The 20,052-nt window shown below is 34.3% G+C and overlaps 1 protein-coding gene and 1 pseudogene across 1 annotated transcript; one reads left to right on the forward strand and one right to left on the reverse strand.

Moving 5' to 3' along the window:
* Positions 1–7,712: 7,712 nt before the first annotated feature.
* LOC111391617 lies at positions 7,713–13,142 on the reverse strand (annotated as a pseudogene).
* A 4,886-nt stretch (positions 13,143–18,028) lies between these two features.
* LOC111391618 (pentatricopeptide repeat-containing protein At2g35030, mitochondrial-like) lies at positions 18,029–18,991 on the forward strand. Its single transcript, XM_023016866.1, has 3 exons — positions 18,029–18,211; positions 18,311–18,463; positions 18,650–18,991. Exons 1-3 carry the CDS (start codon positions 18,029–18,031, stop codon positions 18,989–18,991), a joined length of 678 nt encoding a protein of 225 aa, XP_022872634.1.
* The last annotated feature ends 1,061 nt before the right edge of the window (positions 18,992–20,052 follow it).

Raw genomic sequence — 20,052 nt, forward strand, 5'->3', positions numbered from 1 at the left:
TATTTGTAACTATTTTTCGTAATTGTTTGTAATTATTCATGTAAATATTGTTTATTTCAATGTAAATACTATTCATCTCAATGTAAATACTATTCATTTCAATGTAAATACACAATGCTCTAACTGTCATTTAGGGGAACCTGACTTGTACAAAATTGGCGAGTATGTCCTATTGATTAACACCTGCTACACCTACGCGGTCGGGGAAACTCTCCAGTAGATGGTATTCTAAAAGTACTTGGACGTCCAGAACCATGTGGTTCAATGAGAGGTGGCAACAATATATTGAACGGGCGAATATGATCGGGAACTACCCACTCGGCTTCGTTTGGAAGCGAAAATATGGTTTCAACATACGCAGCTCTCCAGTTTTCAGCAGTATAATAAGAAGAGCACAATGTTCTCACTGCAAATCCTCGATATATAGCCACCGCAACTGTATGCTCCCATGGAAAACTCTCTAACTGAAATTGTTTACTAGTGCATGTTCCATCAGTTAAATCTACCATGTATGCCATATGACGTGCACATTCCATAGAGAAGCGCGATTCGTCTAGTGGTTCGACATTTAACTTTCTCGCAGCCTCTGCAGCCTTGAAGAGCTTTACCTCTTCTGCTGGGGCTAGCACACTTGTGCAATTATATGATTTCGCACGTCGATCGTGAAACCACTGCTGCAGCTTCGTACGGATATTCTCAATTAGTACGAGAATGGGTAACTCTCGATCCCTCTTAAATAATGTATTGAGAGACTCCGCGTTGTTTGACGTCATCATGTTGTATCGACGTCCTGGAAAATATGAGTACGCCCAATGTTCAATCCCCATTTTCCTTAGATAGTCCCATGTCGGGAATGATTTGCTTCCTATTTCAACCATATACCTATTACACTCTTCAATACTGTAAGCTTCGACCGCTCTCCTAAACAATGAAATGATGTCTTTGCCCCGATACTTGGTCTTCAAGTTGCCTTGTATATGGTACATGCAATACACATGATGTGCATCGGGGAAAACTTCAGCAATACCATTTATTATAGACTGTCCCTGATCAGTGACAAATACAAGGTCCTTGACTTCTCTGATTACTTTCCTAAGCTTTGTGAAGAACCAACGCATCGACAGATCAATCTCGTTATCAACTATACCGAATGCAAGAGAGTAAATTTAAATTTGGCATCTTGACATGTAGCAATAATCAACTTGCCTTGGTATTTGGATTTCAAAGTTGTACCTTCGACTAGAATTAGGGGTCGCATAGCATTTCGAAATTCCCAAATGCATTGTCCAAGAGCCATAAAGAAGAATTTGAAGCAGTTCTCGTCCTCCATCTCAATAAAAAATGCCGAGCCAGGATTAGTTTTCTCCATGTTATGGAAATACATGACCAATTTAGCATAGCTTTTCTCTGTCGAACCCATTAAATCCTCCAACGCACATTCTTTGGCCTTTCAGGCCATCTGGTAGCTCATGACTACTCCGTACTTGCAACGAACATTGTTAATGATGTCCGATGGTCTGTAAATTGTCTGTGGATCCTGGTACTTGTGCATTATCTGTTGACCAATAAACCAAGCTCGGCTTGCCTGTGATCATTGCAACAAACTCCCACTTCACAAGTATGTTATCGTGTATATTTGTGAATTACGAAGAACTCATTCGTGTCCATCTTCGTCGCTCGCAAACGCCAACTGCAACTATCATCTTTGCACGATAGCGTCAACAACGACCTATTCGATTTTTTCACTTTAAACTCGAAATTGTATTTCAGTGCAATTAGGTGCACGGCTTCTTGCAAATCTTTCTTCGTTTCAAACAATTGCTCGACATACAAATCCTCATTATCGAGAATCACACGTGAGGAGTTAGAGGACGGTACACTCGATCTAGCCCCCGAAGTCCCACCCCACTCGTGTCTCTGTCGGGATAAAGCAATCAAGTCCTCGTTTGTAAAAGTATTTCCATTTTCGTTCTGTGTGCAACTATCTCTAGAATAATCGCATCATCTTCGCGAGCTATCTCCAACGTATCCCAAAAATCATTAGCATTGTGATCCCCACCTCCCGAGTCTACTTGTTCATCTTCGACGACATCCTTCCTTACTAAAGTCAAGCAAAGAGGAGTCGTGTGCTTATTGTTCAATTCAATCAGATAATTCACTTCATCAACAGAAGAAATCATTATAGGTGGAATCGGAACTGATGCATGCTCGCTGAATTTAAATTTCAATTCCATGTTATACTGAGAAAGATAGACATTCAACTTGTTCTATAAATCATTATAGAGTTCTGCATACGATGTACCTAATGATATGGAAATTGCGATACCACCACGTTTAGCACTTGTCCATTTTCATACCCATTGATCTCTTTCGTCCAATTCGAAATCACCAAAGTAACAAAATGGGATTACAACCATATCTGCATGTCGAAACAGAATTTTTAATTACAAGAAAAACATCAACAACAATAAAAATAACCCAAAAAAGGAAGAAAAAAGAAAACAGTTGATAAACAATCGGCTGTTTAAACCGACTGTTTAACAGCCGGTCAAACAGTCGATTCACCGGCGCCGACATATATGCAGATGAATTTTTTATGGTCAAATGCTTAAAAAATTACAAATCTATTAAATTTTTTTATCTACTAATCACTAAATGTCGAAATACAATATCGATTTAAACAGACAATAATTTAACGAAAACAAGATTAAATTTGCGTCTATAAACTTACTGAACCGACGAGATTGATGTCCACAAATTTTTCGACTTTCAATTTCGATAAATTTTTTAGTTTCTGCAGTTGAAGCAGATGAAGGATGAGAGTGTTTTATTTATCTGTGTTGATGTAAACATATAAGAAAAGTATGAAGTGTTTGGTTTTTATTTGTTAAGTGAAAGGGTATTGATGTCTTTTAAAAAAAACCAACTTTTGTAATTGTATAATGTATTTAAGGGTATTTTTGTCTTTTAACATTGGATAGACCATTTTCATAATATCCCTTTGTTGAGAAGTCAATGTGGAATTTAGATGATTTGACTAGGTCAATTTTAAAAGTACCCCGAGGAAAAAGTATGTCGGGTTTGAGAGAAACAACAATAGAAAGATGGGTTCCCATTTTTATACTTCGCAAAGATATTTGATGAATAGTCGTTGCCATATGAGGCCGAAATACGCAGGGTAATAGAGGAGACCTCTCCGTGCTGCACAGAGACTTGGAAACATAGCCTCCGCGCAACGCGGAGCGAAGAGGCACTATACCTCTCAGTGTTGCTCGAATTTTTTCACTTTTCTCCTTCCTTTAAGCTAAGAATTTCAATTTCCCGATTTTTGGAGAAATTTTGAGGTTGTCCATTTTTTATGAAATTTTAGTCAAATTTGATTGGAAACATGCTAATGAACAAAAATCAGCATTTTTGCCGCTGTCGTAGGACCAATTTTGGGCAAGTTTCTTCGTTTATGCGTTGTTTCCTCTTTTTGGTAAGTTTCGTTTTGGTTATATCTCAATGAATTTAAATTTGATTTGAATTTTGTTTGTAGGAGAATAATCATTAAGATTATGACTCTCGATTTTAATCATTATCTTGATTTTTTCCATTTTTTGAAAAAAAATTCATCTCAAACATTAAGGTAATGAGTGAATATTTCAGGGATTCAAAATAGACTGAGTATATAGTAGGTCTTATGCCGTGTTTAGCCCTATATTCTAGTTCACCTCCCATACAAATGAAGACAAGTCGTGAATATGCATAAAATTACATGTACTTTTGTTTCATCAAGAAACATGTTTAAGCAAAAAACCTAATTTCACAAAATAAACAACAAAAGTCTCAGACCCACCACAGAAAATTTCCAAATAACCAAATTTCCGACCACCCACATTCATCACCAAAAAATCATGGGATTCTTCAAACGTAATGTGATTACAAGAATCCAAAGCACCCGCCCAGTATTTCAATAAAAAAGAACCAAAATATCGCTTATAATTTCAACAAATTTCTACAATCAAGTAACGGAAAGTCATAAAAAAATAGACCCAAAATAAAAATCCGAAAGGGGGTTCAAAAAAATCCATTAAACTTTGTAAAATGAAACACTTGTAGTCACTAAAATCCAAATAAGAAAAAAAGGTACCGGAGTCGCCGAAGAAGAGGAACGAAGAAAGAAGGCAAAGAAGAAATGAAAAGTTATTGCACCGACTGCGTGGATGAAGTGAAGTGGTGTGTGAAAATGGAGAAATATTACGATTGAGGTGATGGTTGTAGTGAAGTGGGATGTGAAAATAGAGAAATGGTTGAAGACAATACGACGTCGTTTACGCTCCCAGATCGGAATAAAATTTGCTACAATGTGATAGAATGGAAGAATTCGCTATTTCTAACTACATTACCTTCCCATTCTCTTTTTTATATAGTAGTGATTCAAATGTTAATTTTTTAAAAAAATCTGTATTCTATTTTTAAAAAGGTATTCATTTAATAAAAAAGGGCATACTGGCCTGGCCTAACACAACTTTTGAAAATATATTCATTATTTAAAGAGAAAAAAAATATTATGCTCAATAGAATATGCTAGATCACCTAATTTAGTGTTTAAGACTTAATCAGCCTATATGCATATTTTATTTCATCAACATGCTTTTATCCCCTTTTTTGAACTTGCATTCTTTCTAATTTTTCTTTCTCAGATGTGCATGTAGTGTCCTCGTTGGAATCTGTAGACGATAGTTTTGACTCATGTAACCATGTCACTTTTTCTCCGTCTTGTCACGAACAATGCAATATCCTATACTAGGAAGAGTAATTGAAATCATACCCCTAACATATGATCAAATCTAATTTCCCCTATTAGTCAAAATTACTCCTTCCAGCTCTTGATCCTAGTACTGGTGTTGGCTGACATTGCATACAATTTACACATGGTATCAACATGAAATAAACTAATCACTTCTATCAATTCAACCACCCCAAACTACTCACAAATATTGACTGAGTGATTGATGTATCTCATTCTACTAATTTAAGAGTGTTTATACCAACTCAAAGATCTATCGTAATAGGGTTGGACTGGTTAGTGGTTGATGAGTTGTGTAACTGTTTATAAAAGGTATTTTTGTTATCTGTTTTATGGAGAGCTAAGACTCTGTAGCTCTTATATAAAAATACGGGCGTGTTATGTTTGTGAGAGAGAAGTAGTTGGGTGAGGATGGATTAATTACCTATTTCTTTTGTTCTCTAACGTGTATTCAAATTATGAGGGTGTTTTACACCCATTTTTATGGAAGATCACAAGAAATTCTTCCCGGAAGAATTTATACCAGTAAAGTGGCAGGATAAGAAGCAGTGTGTCAAGAGGTAAATTGTTTTGAGCAAGTAAAAGTTAGTCATGTTTATGTTCCAATAGCACGAGTTTCTCATCAATAATCCTTCGTTTGAGCTTGTTTAAGTACGCGTTGTTATCAGATTTCTATGCCTGTAGCTTGTGTTTATAAATCACTTGTAAACATTCAAGTCACCTGTTTAATAAAGCATGGCGTCGAAGTAGTCAAGTGCTACCTAATCCACATATAGAGCATGTCGACAATATACTTGTTCACGAAATATTTCTTTCGATTTAACCCACCGCAAGTGTACGGTTCGTTAACAAGTAATAAAGTGGATTTTTAGAGTCCGAATATCGTCCCACAGAGATTGAGTAGTTCAATTTTACCTAGTGTAGCCTTAATCGAAACGAAATTTCTCAATGTGGATATTTACCTAAATAAACCCTAATTTTAGAAAGAAAACCCTATTTTGGAATGCAAACCCTAATTTATGAAAACCCTAATTATGCAAAATTGAAGATTGGAAGGACCTCAGTACGCAAAACGATATTTGATGAATTGAAATGCAAATTATATGTTAAAGCGCAAATTGGTTGTATTCAATGAAAATTAAAAACACTAGGATCACGAATTCCCATGCAATGATCACCTTAAACCCTAATTTCACAAATGACACGCCATTGAATTTTTTTAATGAATCAAAACCCCTAATTCTATCCAATACTCTCTCTCGAGATGTATTGAACCTATTTTTACATACCACCGGTCTATATCTCTATGACAAGTGCATATATAAAATGCATTCGATTTTATGAGCACTTAAAGATTCACATAAGACATAGAGATATATCTCTATCTCCTATCGGACCCTACGATGAATTTATTTCCCTTCTTTCGAACAGATGAAATAAACCACCACATATCACGTAATTATGTGCACTTGATTATGGAAGAAAATCAATGCATATAATTCATTCAAATATTCAAATACGTGCTTAAAGTCAAATTGCAAAACTAGAAAATTAAAGATTACATCACAAGGTTCATCGATCTCCTAGTATATAAAAATATAGCCTAACATGGAGAAAGAATCAAAATACATAGTAGATTGAAGAAAGCGCATCACCGGCTTATGAATTCTTGATAAATCTTCGTGAAATTCTTCGTTACTTGTACTCAAAATCTTCTCCAATATGTGGTTTATTGCCTCCCAATGCATTCTGCCCCGAAATATGACGGCTCTAAATTTTTATATCGCTTCCCAATCGAGTTTCAAAAGAATTATAATGAAAAAGGGAAACTGCAGATTCGCGACATAGATTTTTACCATGCGGCCGCATAGTATTAATCCATGCGGTCGCATGGTAGAGTCAATTGCCTAGATTTAAATCTCGGATGGTGGTTGTGTGGCAGAATGATTATATTCCATGCGGTCGCATGGTGGAAATTTTCTTTTTGCGTCATTTTAGTCCCCAAATTCAATCTTCTTATTTCTTGACCTCTTTTCTTCGACTCTTTTGTTCCATCATCTCATATTGATCTCCAATTAGTACTTGGCATTAGAAATCTTTTGATTGCTCATTTGGCTTATCTTTTGGATATTTGCACTTTGGACCCTGAATTATCACGTTGATTTGTTTTGGTCCTTTTTGCTTCTTTTTCTCGTGAATTCCATCAAATCCATCAAAAAACCCTACAATTCAAGAATTGAACGAATTTAAGCCACAATTCAAATATTTTGCTCGTAATTTAGTCATGTTTGTGCATTAAATAAGTGCACAAAAACGCACTTATCAGTACTAATGAAACTTCTTTCCTGTATGTGACTACTTGAGCTTCAAGTGTGAATACTTCCTCTTCAAGTCCCTGTGGGATTAGTCGAGGAGCGCGTAAGCTGGTTCGGACTTCCTCATGTGTTGGTTGATTTCAATTTTTCATTGGTGCTTTAATGTCGAAATTTTGATGCTCAAGTGACAAAGAATAAAACTCAAGACAGTTGCTTGCTTTCATGTAATGTATAATTCATATACTTATATTTTATCTTCAACTATTATTAGCAAGTTGAACATTTTGAGTTAGTTGGAGAAGCCATGTAATTACATATAAATAATGATACGAAATCAAGCCTAACTGTATTAATCGAACCTTGTAATAGCATTTGCACTCGAAATTCTAATTATTTTCTATAAGTTAATGTAAAATAATAAATAAGGTAATTGGCACAAAATGTCCCTACTTTTCATTTTATGGCATTTTTGTCCCTATTTCCACCTTTCTTGGTGCCGAACGTCCTTTTCACCAATTTTAGACAATTTTACCCCCCATTCAAATAAAATAAAAAGAAAAGAAATAAAACAACAAACAACTAATTGCAACCACAGCCCCCCAATTTTCAAAAAATTACAAATCAGTCACAAATATATACAAAAATTTCAACATAGGTGCCAACAACCATGGAACCCAATTTTCGGCACCAAGGCAACCTACACTGAGCAGTGTTGGGGACATAGCTTGGCCTCTGCGTTTCCCTTTCAATCTTGACAATTTCCTCCATACTCAAAAAAGTAAGAATTTTAAGAAACCTCACGACGTCTGATTCAGGGACAGAGAACAAATACTGGTAGAAACTGGTAAGGAGACAAGACCATCATCTGATTTGCCAAATTTGGTCCCATCACTCTTGAGGAGAAGAGGGTATGTGAGTCCGTAGGCTCTTTCTGCCTGTCAAATTCGACGCATAAGGTCCACTCTTGCAGTAATATTGCCCCATTGATCAACACCTCCAATTTGAACATTAACATCTTCGTCTCGAAAAAGATGAAGGAAATCATACCCCTGCAATAACTGGTAAGTGAACTCGGTGTAACTCATTCCCTACTCTGTTTCGAGCCTCTTCCGTACGCTCTCTTTCGACATCATCACACCCATCCTCGCAAATCTACCTACCTCCTTGAGAAAATCTAGAAGCTTAACATCCTTCCACCAGTCGTAATTATTCGAACTAGTAAAATACTTAGCTCCGTGATTCCGACCCAGATCCGGCTAATAGTAGTCGAAATCCCAGAAAAGTTCCGCTCCAAAGCGAGAAGGTCGAGCTCAGGCCACTCGATGCTTTTGTTGAAGGGATCACCAACCCGATCTGTTGCACCACCGACAAGAGCAACAACCTTATGCCCACATCGGAGGAAACAAGAAAGCACTATTATACCAAAGAGGCTGTCCAAATGGAGACTCTCAGCAGTTGGGTCGAACCCACAATAGACCCTAAGGGTGGGGAGGCTGGGATCAGAACAGGCGGTAATTTTTAAAAAATTTGGGGTTGTGGTTGCAATTAGTTATTTATTGTTTCCTTTCTTTTCTTTTTGTTTTATTTGAATGGAAGGTGAAATTGTCCAAAATTGGTGAAAATGACATTCAGTGCCAAGAAAGGTGGAAATATGGACAAAAGTGTCAAAAAAATGAAAGGTATAGACGTTTTACACAATAGACATGAAAGGTAAGGACGTTTTGTGCCAATTATCCAATAAATTAAATCCCCAGGAAAAAAAAGTAAGAAAACAGTATATCGGCAACAAAATTTATAAAATTTTCCAAAACGATCAACAAATTTCCAGCTTTACACAATTGAAAAACCTTAATTCTTCCAAAATTGCCCAATCGCCGCTCCTTCAACTTGACCTTGAATTATGATAAATGAAAGCAATTTTAACAGATGAGACTCATGGTTCAAATTTTGAGTCAACAAAAAATTAAATAAATAAATAAATTACGTTACCAATTTCATTTTCTTTCATTTTTTTCTCTCTTTCTAAATTGTGTCTTCAAGATACTGACTTGAATATCTTGTGTTTTCATTCACCCTCCTGACATTTAACATAAGGTTTGAGTAAGGCTATTAATGGTGATTTAATATTTCATACGAGACAATAAAAAACTCTCACACTAATGTATCAAATAACAAACTGTTATATATATGCTATGTAGGGCGACTAACAATAGTTCTCACTATTATTCCAATATTATTATTATTATTATTATTATTATTATTATTATTATTATTATTATTATTATTATTATAAGTACATTACCCTTTACTTAGTAACGATCTTTTCTAATTTTTTTTTTTTTTTAACATGTATGGTGTAAATTAGATATGTTGTAAATGTTTTCCTCGAGCTTCAATCAGATAAATATATTTCAATCTTATTTTTTCGAATAACTATATTTTAATCTAATTTTCAAATATCGTCACTTGAATTGACTGAAATCAGTGAAGTGATTTTTTTATTTTAACCAAGGTAGCATTAATTCCACATTAGGAACTAACGACCACATGAGCTAACAATCATTTACTGAATTGGACATAATTAGCTCAATTCAAATTAAATTAAAGTGTAATTATTCGGTTGAACAAAATTAAAATACAGTTAACACTAGAGTGAAAGTACTGTTAATGCGAATGGAAATTAACCTATATATGGATTAAATATTATTAGATCATCATTATTATTAGCCAAATGTACTGTATATTCAAAAGCTAATGATGTATTTAGGACCCGTTTGACATTACTTTTTAAAAAGAGGAAATTGCACCCACTACGTAGAATTTGAAAAATATTCACACAATACTTTTAACTCCTTAATTACTATAAAATCTAACTAAAGCTGAAATGCAAAAAACAACCCAACATCCATGGAAACTAAATTTACTCGGCAAACATGCCCTTCCTATACTTTTGACAAACACCAAAATCCTCAATTCTTACCCTCTCCAACTTTGTGAATGCCAAATCTTCCTCCAACCAAGAAATCTAGAGAACAACCCAAAGATTAATCCTTTACAAATTTACAACAAACACCGTAACCCATAGTATCATTCAAGAATTTGATCTTTTAGATCCCCATTTTGCAGTGATTAGGGCTCCATAGTTCATATATAAACCCTAACCAGAAGTTCCTACATCAAACCACAATGAAATATTACATGTTGTGTAGAGATGTTTTCACTGTATAAATGTTCGTTGTGTATGTTTCATCTATTTGTGTTTCAATTATGTGTTCCATCCATATGTTCCACCAAATATCACGTGCTACGTGTAAACATCGGAGGGGGGGGTGGATAATTATTATAGTCATGAAATAGACTCATCTTTCGTTTTTAACTTTGTTATTCGAATATGCGTGACCCCAGTTCGATGTTGTATTTCATAATTTCTAACTATGAATCAACATCAATTAGATCATGTTAAAAATAATTCAAGATAATTTGCCACCTCGTCTATCCAATTTCCAAGGTAATTAATTTTAACGGACTTTACAAGGGGACATAAATGCTGGAAGAAAACACTTCTAAGCATTCAGATTGAAACAGATTCAAAGAATTTGAAATCAGTGTTTTCACAAACTACTATCAAGAGCACGGGATGCGTGATGTATGTCAAATAAGATTCCCTAAACTGCTCAGCTATTGACATCAAAATCTGCAAAGAAAGATTACAGAGAAAAAGAAAGGAATTCAGTCTGAGGAAATCTCTCAAACCATCTTCACCATTCTTCTCAAGACCCTTTTCATTGAATTATTTGAATTAGCTGAATTTTCGGGGATTCAACTAATGAAGTGTAATATTGGGGGTTGTCTTTAAATGTTGTTAATAGGAGTGATAGTATTTAGAGAATAGGCTTTTTTTTTTTTTTTTTCTAAGTGAGGTAAATATGGTTTTTTTCCCTTTAAAAAATTAAAAGAAGCTTTTGAGATTCAAAAATTATTTTTTGGATTCATTTGACTAATATTATTAAAGTGCTTCATATAGTTGGAAGAATTTTTAGTAGAAGTTTGATCAAATGTGACTTCCTATAAAAGTATTTTAGAAATAATTTTTTTAAAAAATTAGTTTTTAAACAAAACTTAGATAACTTCCTCCAAATACTCTTCTACAGAAAGCTAGAACAAAAGTTATGTCAAATGTACCTCTAATTTCAATGGTAAAGTGAAAATGTGGATACGAAAAAGGACAAGATGGGTTAGATGGAAAGAAAAGGAGGTGTGGGCTAATTTTAAAGTATGTTAAGTTGGGAATGTCGATTTTTTTTTTCCCTTTTTATTGTGGACATGAGCACAAGCATGAATAACGGGAGCGAGTATCAAAGTCATCATATGTGACATATATTTAGCCATTGTTTGAATCACATTATTTTTATAAAAATGTATTTTTGAATGGTGTATTGATGGAAAATGTGGAATTAAAAAATAATGAAAAGTTTTAGATTTGTGGTGTAATATTATTTCATTAAAGAATGTGTAGTTAAAATGATGTCAAATCATTGTTTAAGAATGCATTTTTTCCATGAATGTGACTCAAAGGGGGTCTTAATCCCTTAATCATGGTGAGTACTATTGATTTAAAAATTAAAATAAGTGATTAAATATATGTCATATAGAATGACTACGATAGTCACTCACTTTGTATACCATTACTCTTTCAAAAATTGTGAGACGAATCAAATCAAATTGCAAGAAATAATTTGGTTTGGAAATTGAATTTGGTTTAAAAAAATCCTCCCCAAATCATTTTACCGAAGAATTTAGTTTGAAAATTGACCACAAATCATCTAACCCGAATTGTGTCACCGTGATTTCGTGGAACCTTTCATGGTATATCAGCCACCCTCCTTCAACCATGCACCAACCATCATTACCCTTGCACACAGTGGTTCGCCGACCTCTCCATTGTGACTCTGTCTTCTATGGTGACCTTACCCACTCCCCATTCCCAATTTATCCCTTGTATTGATTTCACGTAATTAAGAGACTTGATTTTGAGCGAGCTAACAGTGCAAAATAAGAAAAAGAGAAGATGAAAAACGTAAGGAGAGAAGAAAACATCAACAACAATAACAATAAAAACATAGCACATAGTAATCGAGTTGCTATAACTTTTTATAGCTTAATCATTTATGATTAAGCTACTCTCATCATTTATGGTCCAAGGCTCACTCAATTAGAGCACTTACTACCTCAAAGGAATTCGCTACAAGACGCTTTTAATCGCTCTGCTAGGACGATCTAGTAGAGAGGTTGTCTAGTCATCTCCGTATCTAAAAGAATTTTACTCATCATACGAGCCTAGAGTTTTATATTGGTAAAAGTTTTGAAAATAAATTTCTCCAATATAACATACTTACAAACCAAGAATTTTTATTTTTTTTTAATAATTTAAAAACTGGACAAGATCAAAGGATACAGCATACCATACTTTTGCATGAAATTCACATCATTTATCCATCCATTAAAAAACACATGAATCTTAAGGAAAAAAGAATTCACGCAATTACTATAATGAAAACCCTAATTGTTCGGTGCATAAGGGATCCAATGCTAGAACAGTACACAATGAATATGATGCATCATAAGTAGAAAAATGAAATCAGATAAAACTAATTACTTTTATGTAAGAAAGGGAAAATAATGTGCCATGTCTTCACTTACTTGGTAAAAAAGTAACTTTTAGACCTAATAAAATATACTCTTATTCAAAAGACTATAAAAAACTGAGGAGCTACTGGATCTTCAGACGGGTGAACTGCCCAAGTACAAGGCTCAATCTCTCTAGTTATAGACACTGGACAGTACCCAACCAGAGTTGCCTTAGCTTCGGAAGAAGCGGCCGAACCGAAGGACATGGCATCCACATATGCGCTCGGTTTAGCTTCTGCCTCACCTTTGGAACCATCTACTGGTTTTTCATTCTTTTTTTGGCCTTTGGAATCATCTTCTTTTCCATTCTTTTCCTTTCTTTTGTTGAACCAAGATAGAAGCCCCATGATTATGATTAACCAATGAAATATGGGTGGAATTTTAGGTTTTCTGAATTTATAGAAGATTAAAAGAGATGACGGAATTAGGGTTTTGCTTATGTAGCATACAATCAAATCTCAAAGGGAAAGTTGATTTATTTGGTAAATTACCTTAGAAACACTCCTAGTATAATACAGTCTCATTCAGTTAAGATCTTTTAGAATAACTTATTTATGTTTTGGGCTTACACGTACCTTAATCCTTACCAAACCATGATGTGAAAAAGTATAAAACCTAATTTCATAACCCTGAAAAAACTACAGGAGAATCCTCGACTATGATTTTAAAAGATATTATAAACTCTAATGAAATTTCAAAAGATTTGTTTGTATGTGTTTTATCCAAATCTTTTAAAATTCCTCTATTACTAAAATCTTTATAAATTCACTAGTTATGGATAACTAAATTTTAAAGGATTTCATTGGATTTCGTTAAGATGGGACACCTAAATTTTAATGAATTCATTAAAATCTTAATCAAAGACATCTAAATTTAAAGATTTTTAAAATCCATCGGAGGACACACCTTTCAATATGAATAGGTGGAAACCTAAACAGTCGCCAGTGAATCCACCTCACAGCCGCCGCCGCAGCCACCATACCAGGCGGCCGGGCTTTGAGAAGCCTTCCACACTCTGCAATCCCAAGTCTCCAGCTTCCTCTAGAAACCCCCAAACCTCTTCTTCAACGCTTGCAGCACAAAAGCTCACTGAGCAAATGTTAGTCCAGATCGGACTTGAGATGCTTTTATGAAATTATTCTACCCCAATCATCTTGTTTAAAATACAAGAATGAAATTAAGGGAGTTGAAGCGTAAAGACACGATCAAGAATTATGTTACAGAGGTCAAAACCCTTATACTTCAAATCCCTACTGTGTCGGATGACGATCTAACTGAATTAGCATATGAACTTCAATATTGGGCAGAGGAAGAATTCAAGTATTCTAACAAAGAATCTTGCTATGTCTGACGAGGAAATTGGAGAAAGATTATGTAAAGTTATTGTTTATAATATCAAATTTTCTGATGATGAAAAGTAGCCCGGATGGCTTCGTGTACAAATCAAATGAAAACAATTCTACGTTATTTCTTTAGGCAGATGCTAAGAATTATGCGGAGCATGGCCTAATATATGCTTCTTATTTTTGCAGAAATTACTTTTTTTTTTTTTTTTTGACACATCAATATACACATCTTGTTTAATTTTACACGAATCCTGTAGGTTATGAATTTTAACATGGCAATCGAGCATGTTAGCTTGATACCGGAGGTGAAAAATGCATTAGAGGTAAGAGTTTGAGCAAGCACTGATTACTTATCATTCTAAAAAATTAAAATTTTAACTAAATATTCTTGTGTAATAATTTTCTGTAGATTAAAAAGGACGCTGATCTTTCTTGTGAAAAGTTTCAGGAGTTCCTCAATTTCATAATAAAACAAAAATACATAGTGAGATGACTGTCAAGAAATTCTCCAGCTGAATAAAATTGCAAGACAGGGAAAAGAAGAAGAATTAAGGGGACTTATAAACAAAATATACAAAACAAAAATTCGTAATTAAGGACAAAGATTAATGAATTTTACATCCAAAAATCATGCTAAGAGCTAATAATCTAACACCACCGAAAATACAATATGCAGTGAGAGTGGCATCAATTCTTGTAGAGGAACCTACACAATTGCCTAAGATGTGATGCTCTAACAAAGCTAGAACTCTATGACGGAGAAGGATCCGGGAGCTTTCCCGTTTCTTCAACGATTATGAGAGCTTTCCTCCTCTGATGGCAACTGCTAAAATGCACACCACCCATTTCAATCTCCCCCACCCCTTAAAGAAAAAGGATGCCAACGTGCCTAAGAAAAAAATGCAAGGGTTTTGCTAGTACTCACACACACACTACACAGCAAAGGGTTACAAAATCTGCTTATCCTATGCCACTCAAGGCACAAAGAAAACTTGAGGTTGCTACTCACCAAGGTCGAGTTTGAGTTAAATTTTCCGCTTCAGTTTCCACATCATGTGGAACTGTTTCCAGCTTTTGCAAAGTATTCACAGAACTGAAAATCAAACGATTAAGAGTAGCAAAATGGAATCATGGACCAACAATACACGAGAAGAGACAAATTATGTTCTGGGAATTTGAATTTCTCAGCTATAATCAAGACTTATGGGAAATTTTGTCAAGGGTTTTCTGTGGCTTCTGGGGATTCTATATACTTCGAAAGAGAGGAGAGGAAAAAGTATGTCGGGTTTGAGAGAAACAACAGTAGAAAGATGGGTTCCCATTTTTATACTTCGCAAAGATATTTGATGAACAGTCGTTGCCATATGAGGCCCCTCCTCTCCGTGCTACACGGAGACTTGGAAACATAGTCTCTGCGCAACGTGGAGCGGAAAGGCACTATACCTCTTAGTGCTGCTTGAATTTTTTTCTTTTTTCTCCTTTCTTTAAGCTAAGAATTTCAATTTCCTGATTTTTGGAGAAATTTTGAGGTTGTCCATTTTTTATGAAATTTTAGTCAAATTTGATTAGAAATGTGCTAATGAACAAAAATCAGCAACTTTGCTGCTGTCATAAGACCAATTTTGGGCAAGTTTCTTCGTTTATGCGTTGTTTCCACTTTTTGGTAAGTTTCGTTTTGGTTATATCTCAATGAATTTAAATCAAACTTGAATTTTGTTTGTATGAGAATAATCATTAAGATTATAACTCTTGATTTTAATCATTATCTTGATTTTTTTCCATAAGATTTTTTTCCATTTTTGGAAAATAATTTCATCTCAAACATTAAGGTAATGAGTGAATATTTCAGAGATTCAAAACAGACTGGGTATATAGTAGGTCATATGTCATGTTTAGCACCTATATTCTAGTTCACCTCCCATACAAATGAAGACAAGTCGTGAACATACATGTACTTTTGTTTCATCAAGAAACATGTTTAAGCAAAAAACCTAATTCACAAAATAAACAACAAAAGTCTCAGACCCACCTCAGAAAATCTCCAAATAACCAAATTTCTGAACACCCACATTCATCACCAAAAATCATGGGATTCTTCAAACGTAATGTGATTACAAGAATCCAAAGCACCCACCCAGTATTTCAATAAAAAAGAACCAAAATATCGCTTATAATTTCAACGAATTTCTACAATCAAGTAATAGAAAGTCGCAAAAAAATAGACCCAAAATAAAAATACAAAAGGGGGTTCAAAAAAATCCATTAAACTTCATAAATTGAAACACTTGTAATCACTAAAATCCAAATAAGAAAAAAAGGTACCGGAGTCGCCAAAGAAAAGGAACGAAGAAGGAAGGCAAAAAAGAAATGAAAAGTTATTGCATCGACTGTGTGGATGAAGTGAAGTGATGTGTGAAAATGGAGAAATATGATAGTTGAGGTGATGGTTGCAGTGAAGTGAGATGTGAAAATGGAGAAATGATTGAAGACAACACGACGTCGTTTACGCTCCTAGAACGGAAAAAAATTTGCTACAATGTGATAGAATGGAAGAATTCGTTGTTTCTAACTACAGTACATTCTCATTCCCTTTTTTATATAGTAGTGATACAAATTTTTTTTTTTTTTTTAATCTGTATTCTATTTTTAAAAAGGTATTCATTTAATAAAAAAGGGCATACTGGCCAGGCCTGGCCTAACACAACTTTTGAAAATATATTCATTATTTAAAGAGAAAAAAAAAATATTGTGCTCAATAGAATAAGCTAGATCTCCTAATATAGTGTTTAAGACTTAATCAGCGTATATGCATATTTTATTTCATCAACATGCTTTTATCCCCTTTTTTGAACTTGCATTCTTTCCTATTTTTCTTTCTGAGATGTGCATGTAGTGTCCTTGTTGGAATCTGTAGACTATAGTTTTGGCTCATGTAACTATGTCACTTTTTCTCCGTCTTGTCACGAACAATGCAATATCCTATACTGGGACGAGTAATTGAAATCATACCCCTAACATATGATCAAATCTGATTTAGTCAAAATTACTCCTTCCAGCTCCTGATCCTACTACCGGTGTTGGCTGACATTGCTTACAATTTACACATGGTATCAACATGAAATCAACTAATCACTTCTATCAATTCAACCACCCCAAACTACTCACAAATATTGACTGAGTGATTGATATATCTCGTTCTACTAATTTAAGAGTGTTTATACCAACTCAAAGATCTATCGTAATAGGGTTGGAAATGGGGCTAGATCAGGGACCCTGTACCCGCCCCATTACCCGTTTAAGGCAAGGCAGAACGGGGTGGGGCGGTTGCCCCTTTTATATACCTGTTTAATTTTTTTTTTTTAATATTTTTTGATAATTCATTTTATTGTCCTCATTCATTCAAGTGAAAAAATAATATAGTTATTAAAATTTTTAGTTAATTTATTTATTTTTAAAAGTCAAATTATTGGAATATATTTGATAAATTAATGTTTTTATTATTTATCATATTTCTTAAATAATATTAGTTGCCATCTTCTATTCGACTTAATGAAATTTCATGGAGTTTTTCCATTTTAAAGTATTAAATTCTTTAAAAATAAACGGGCGACGATGGGGCCCTTGTTACCCGTACCGGCCTCGGGACAAAATTCCTCGGCCCATACCCAAGGTGATTACCCGATTAAGCGGGTAATCCCCACTCTATTAGGAGCGGGGCCCACAAGTATCAAGTTTGATGAGTATTTTTGTCATGGGCAAATTAGGCCCAATGCCCTAAAAAAATTACTAATTTGATTAATACCCTATTTAATTAATAAAATCATTCAACAACGTAATTATTACGTTATAACCTCCCCCAAACCTCCAAACTCCTGAAGCCTGCGTGAATGAGGAGAGTAGCATTGCCACAGTCATTCACAACTCAAATCGATTCCACCACTAGATTCCCAATCGAGAGCCCGCTCGCTACACCAACTGTACTCGTGAAGTGTCTCACCCTTCTAGGCAAATGCTGCCGCACTATCGTCTGCAATGGCTGTTGCGATGTGGTCCTCGGTGGAATTTGGAAAGTATGTTGCACGAGCACCTGAAGCACTTAGCACTTGATTATGTTTTTGTAATGTTGTTTTTTGTATACAAATATGGTTTTTGTAATGTTGTTTGTTCAGACTGCTCTGGAGGACTTTTACTCGAAAATGGGTCATATGGACATTGCATGCGGGCGTTCGATGGAATTGAAGGAAAGAACATTGTTTTTGGAATTAAATCGAGGAGATTTAGCAATGGCTCAGAGTGTGTTCGACGAAATGCCAGAGAAGGAGGTGATATCTTGGAATGCAATGGTTTCATCAATACACCATCCCCTTTGGAGCACCTCGTCTCTCTCTACATCTCTGTCTTTCTCTGTCCAGAAACACATTCTAAATTCTCAACTATTCAATTTGTTTAGCAATATATATACTCCTTTTATCAATTTGCTAAAAGGTAAAAGCTAAATTTCTATCCAGATCATAACTTTAGCAATTGCTCAAAGTGTGTTTGATGAAATGCCAGAGAAGGATGTGATATCTTGGAATGTAATGGTTTCTAGTTATACAATGGGTAGGAATATGGAGCAGGGATATGCATTGTTTCGACAGATGCCAGGGAGTAGTTTTGCTTCCTGGAATGCTATGATCTGTGGGTATCTAGATTGCAGGAAGATAGAATTAGCATGCAGCTTTTTTGATGCGGTGCCCCAGAAGAACAATGTTTCTCATATCACAGTGATTTTCGAGTACTCAAAATGTTGTCCGAGTTTGGTAAACTGTTCGGTCAATATGCAAACTGTAGGATATGTTATGATTTGAAGACCGCAAAAAATATTATTCAATTAACAGTGATGAGCGTTTATAAGATTGTTTGACATTTACATCTTAGTTTAGTCATCAATTTTTATTAGTTGTGACTTGTGAGCTTACTGTAAACTTGGTTGCATTTAAATTTTGGATTATGATCATATTGTCCAAGTTGTTAGTTCAAAAATTTTTAATTTGTTCATTAGCTGTGAACTTATTAGATAATTTGTCTATATCGAAAATTGTGGATTGCGGTTTGTAATTTTTTTTTTAATTTGTGTCACTTTTTTTAAATATTTGACATTTTTTTGAGTTTGTCACTTTTTTTGAATTTTGTTACTTTTCGAGTGTTTGTCATTTTTTAATCCGTGTAACTTTTTTTTAAAATTGTGTCACTTTTTGAATTTTCGTCACCTTTTTAATGTTTGTCATCTTCTTGATTTCTATCTCTTTTTTAAATTCGACACTTTTTTAGTGTTCGTCACTTTTTTAAATTTGTCACTTTTTTTTTATTGTTCGTTACTTTTTTTAAAGTCAACTTCTTGAAATTTTTATCACATTTTCAGTGGCAAGCATCATTTTTTTTTAAAATAAAAGTGATATTGTATGTCATTTTTAATATAAAAAAAAAGTGACACTAAACTTTTAATAGTGACATTGTGTCACTTTTTTGAGTTTTTTTGTCACCTTTTAAGTTTTTGTCACTTTTTTAAATATTTGTCACTTTTTGAAGAAAATAAAAAAGTGACATAATATGTTATATGTTCCTAACATAATTAGGACATTAACAATCCACATGTTGATTATGTTAAGAACTGCCACTACGCTCACGTGAATTGTCATAGATATGCTGATTATGTTAAAAATGTGATTAGTGGTGCTGTCCAAATGGATGTTTCTATTTTGGTGTTTCTCACTTTTTTAGCGTTCATGTCACTTTTTTTGAGTTTAAAAAAAAAAGTGACAATTTTTATAAAAAAGTGACATTGTGTCACTTTTTTCATTTTACACAGTATTTTTTACTTCCTAACAATTTTTCATATGATTTTTCAAAATACCTCTAATTTTAAGGG

The sequence above is a fragment of the Olea europaea genome, unplaced genomic scaffold (genome assembly GCF_002742605.1).
Source record: "Olea europaea var. sylvestris unplaced genomic scaffold, O_europaea_v1 scaffold809, whole genome shotgun sequence".
Lineage (NCBI taxonomy): Eukaryota > Viridiplantae > Streptophyta > Magnoliopsida > Lamiales > Oleaceae > Olea > Olea europaea.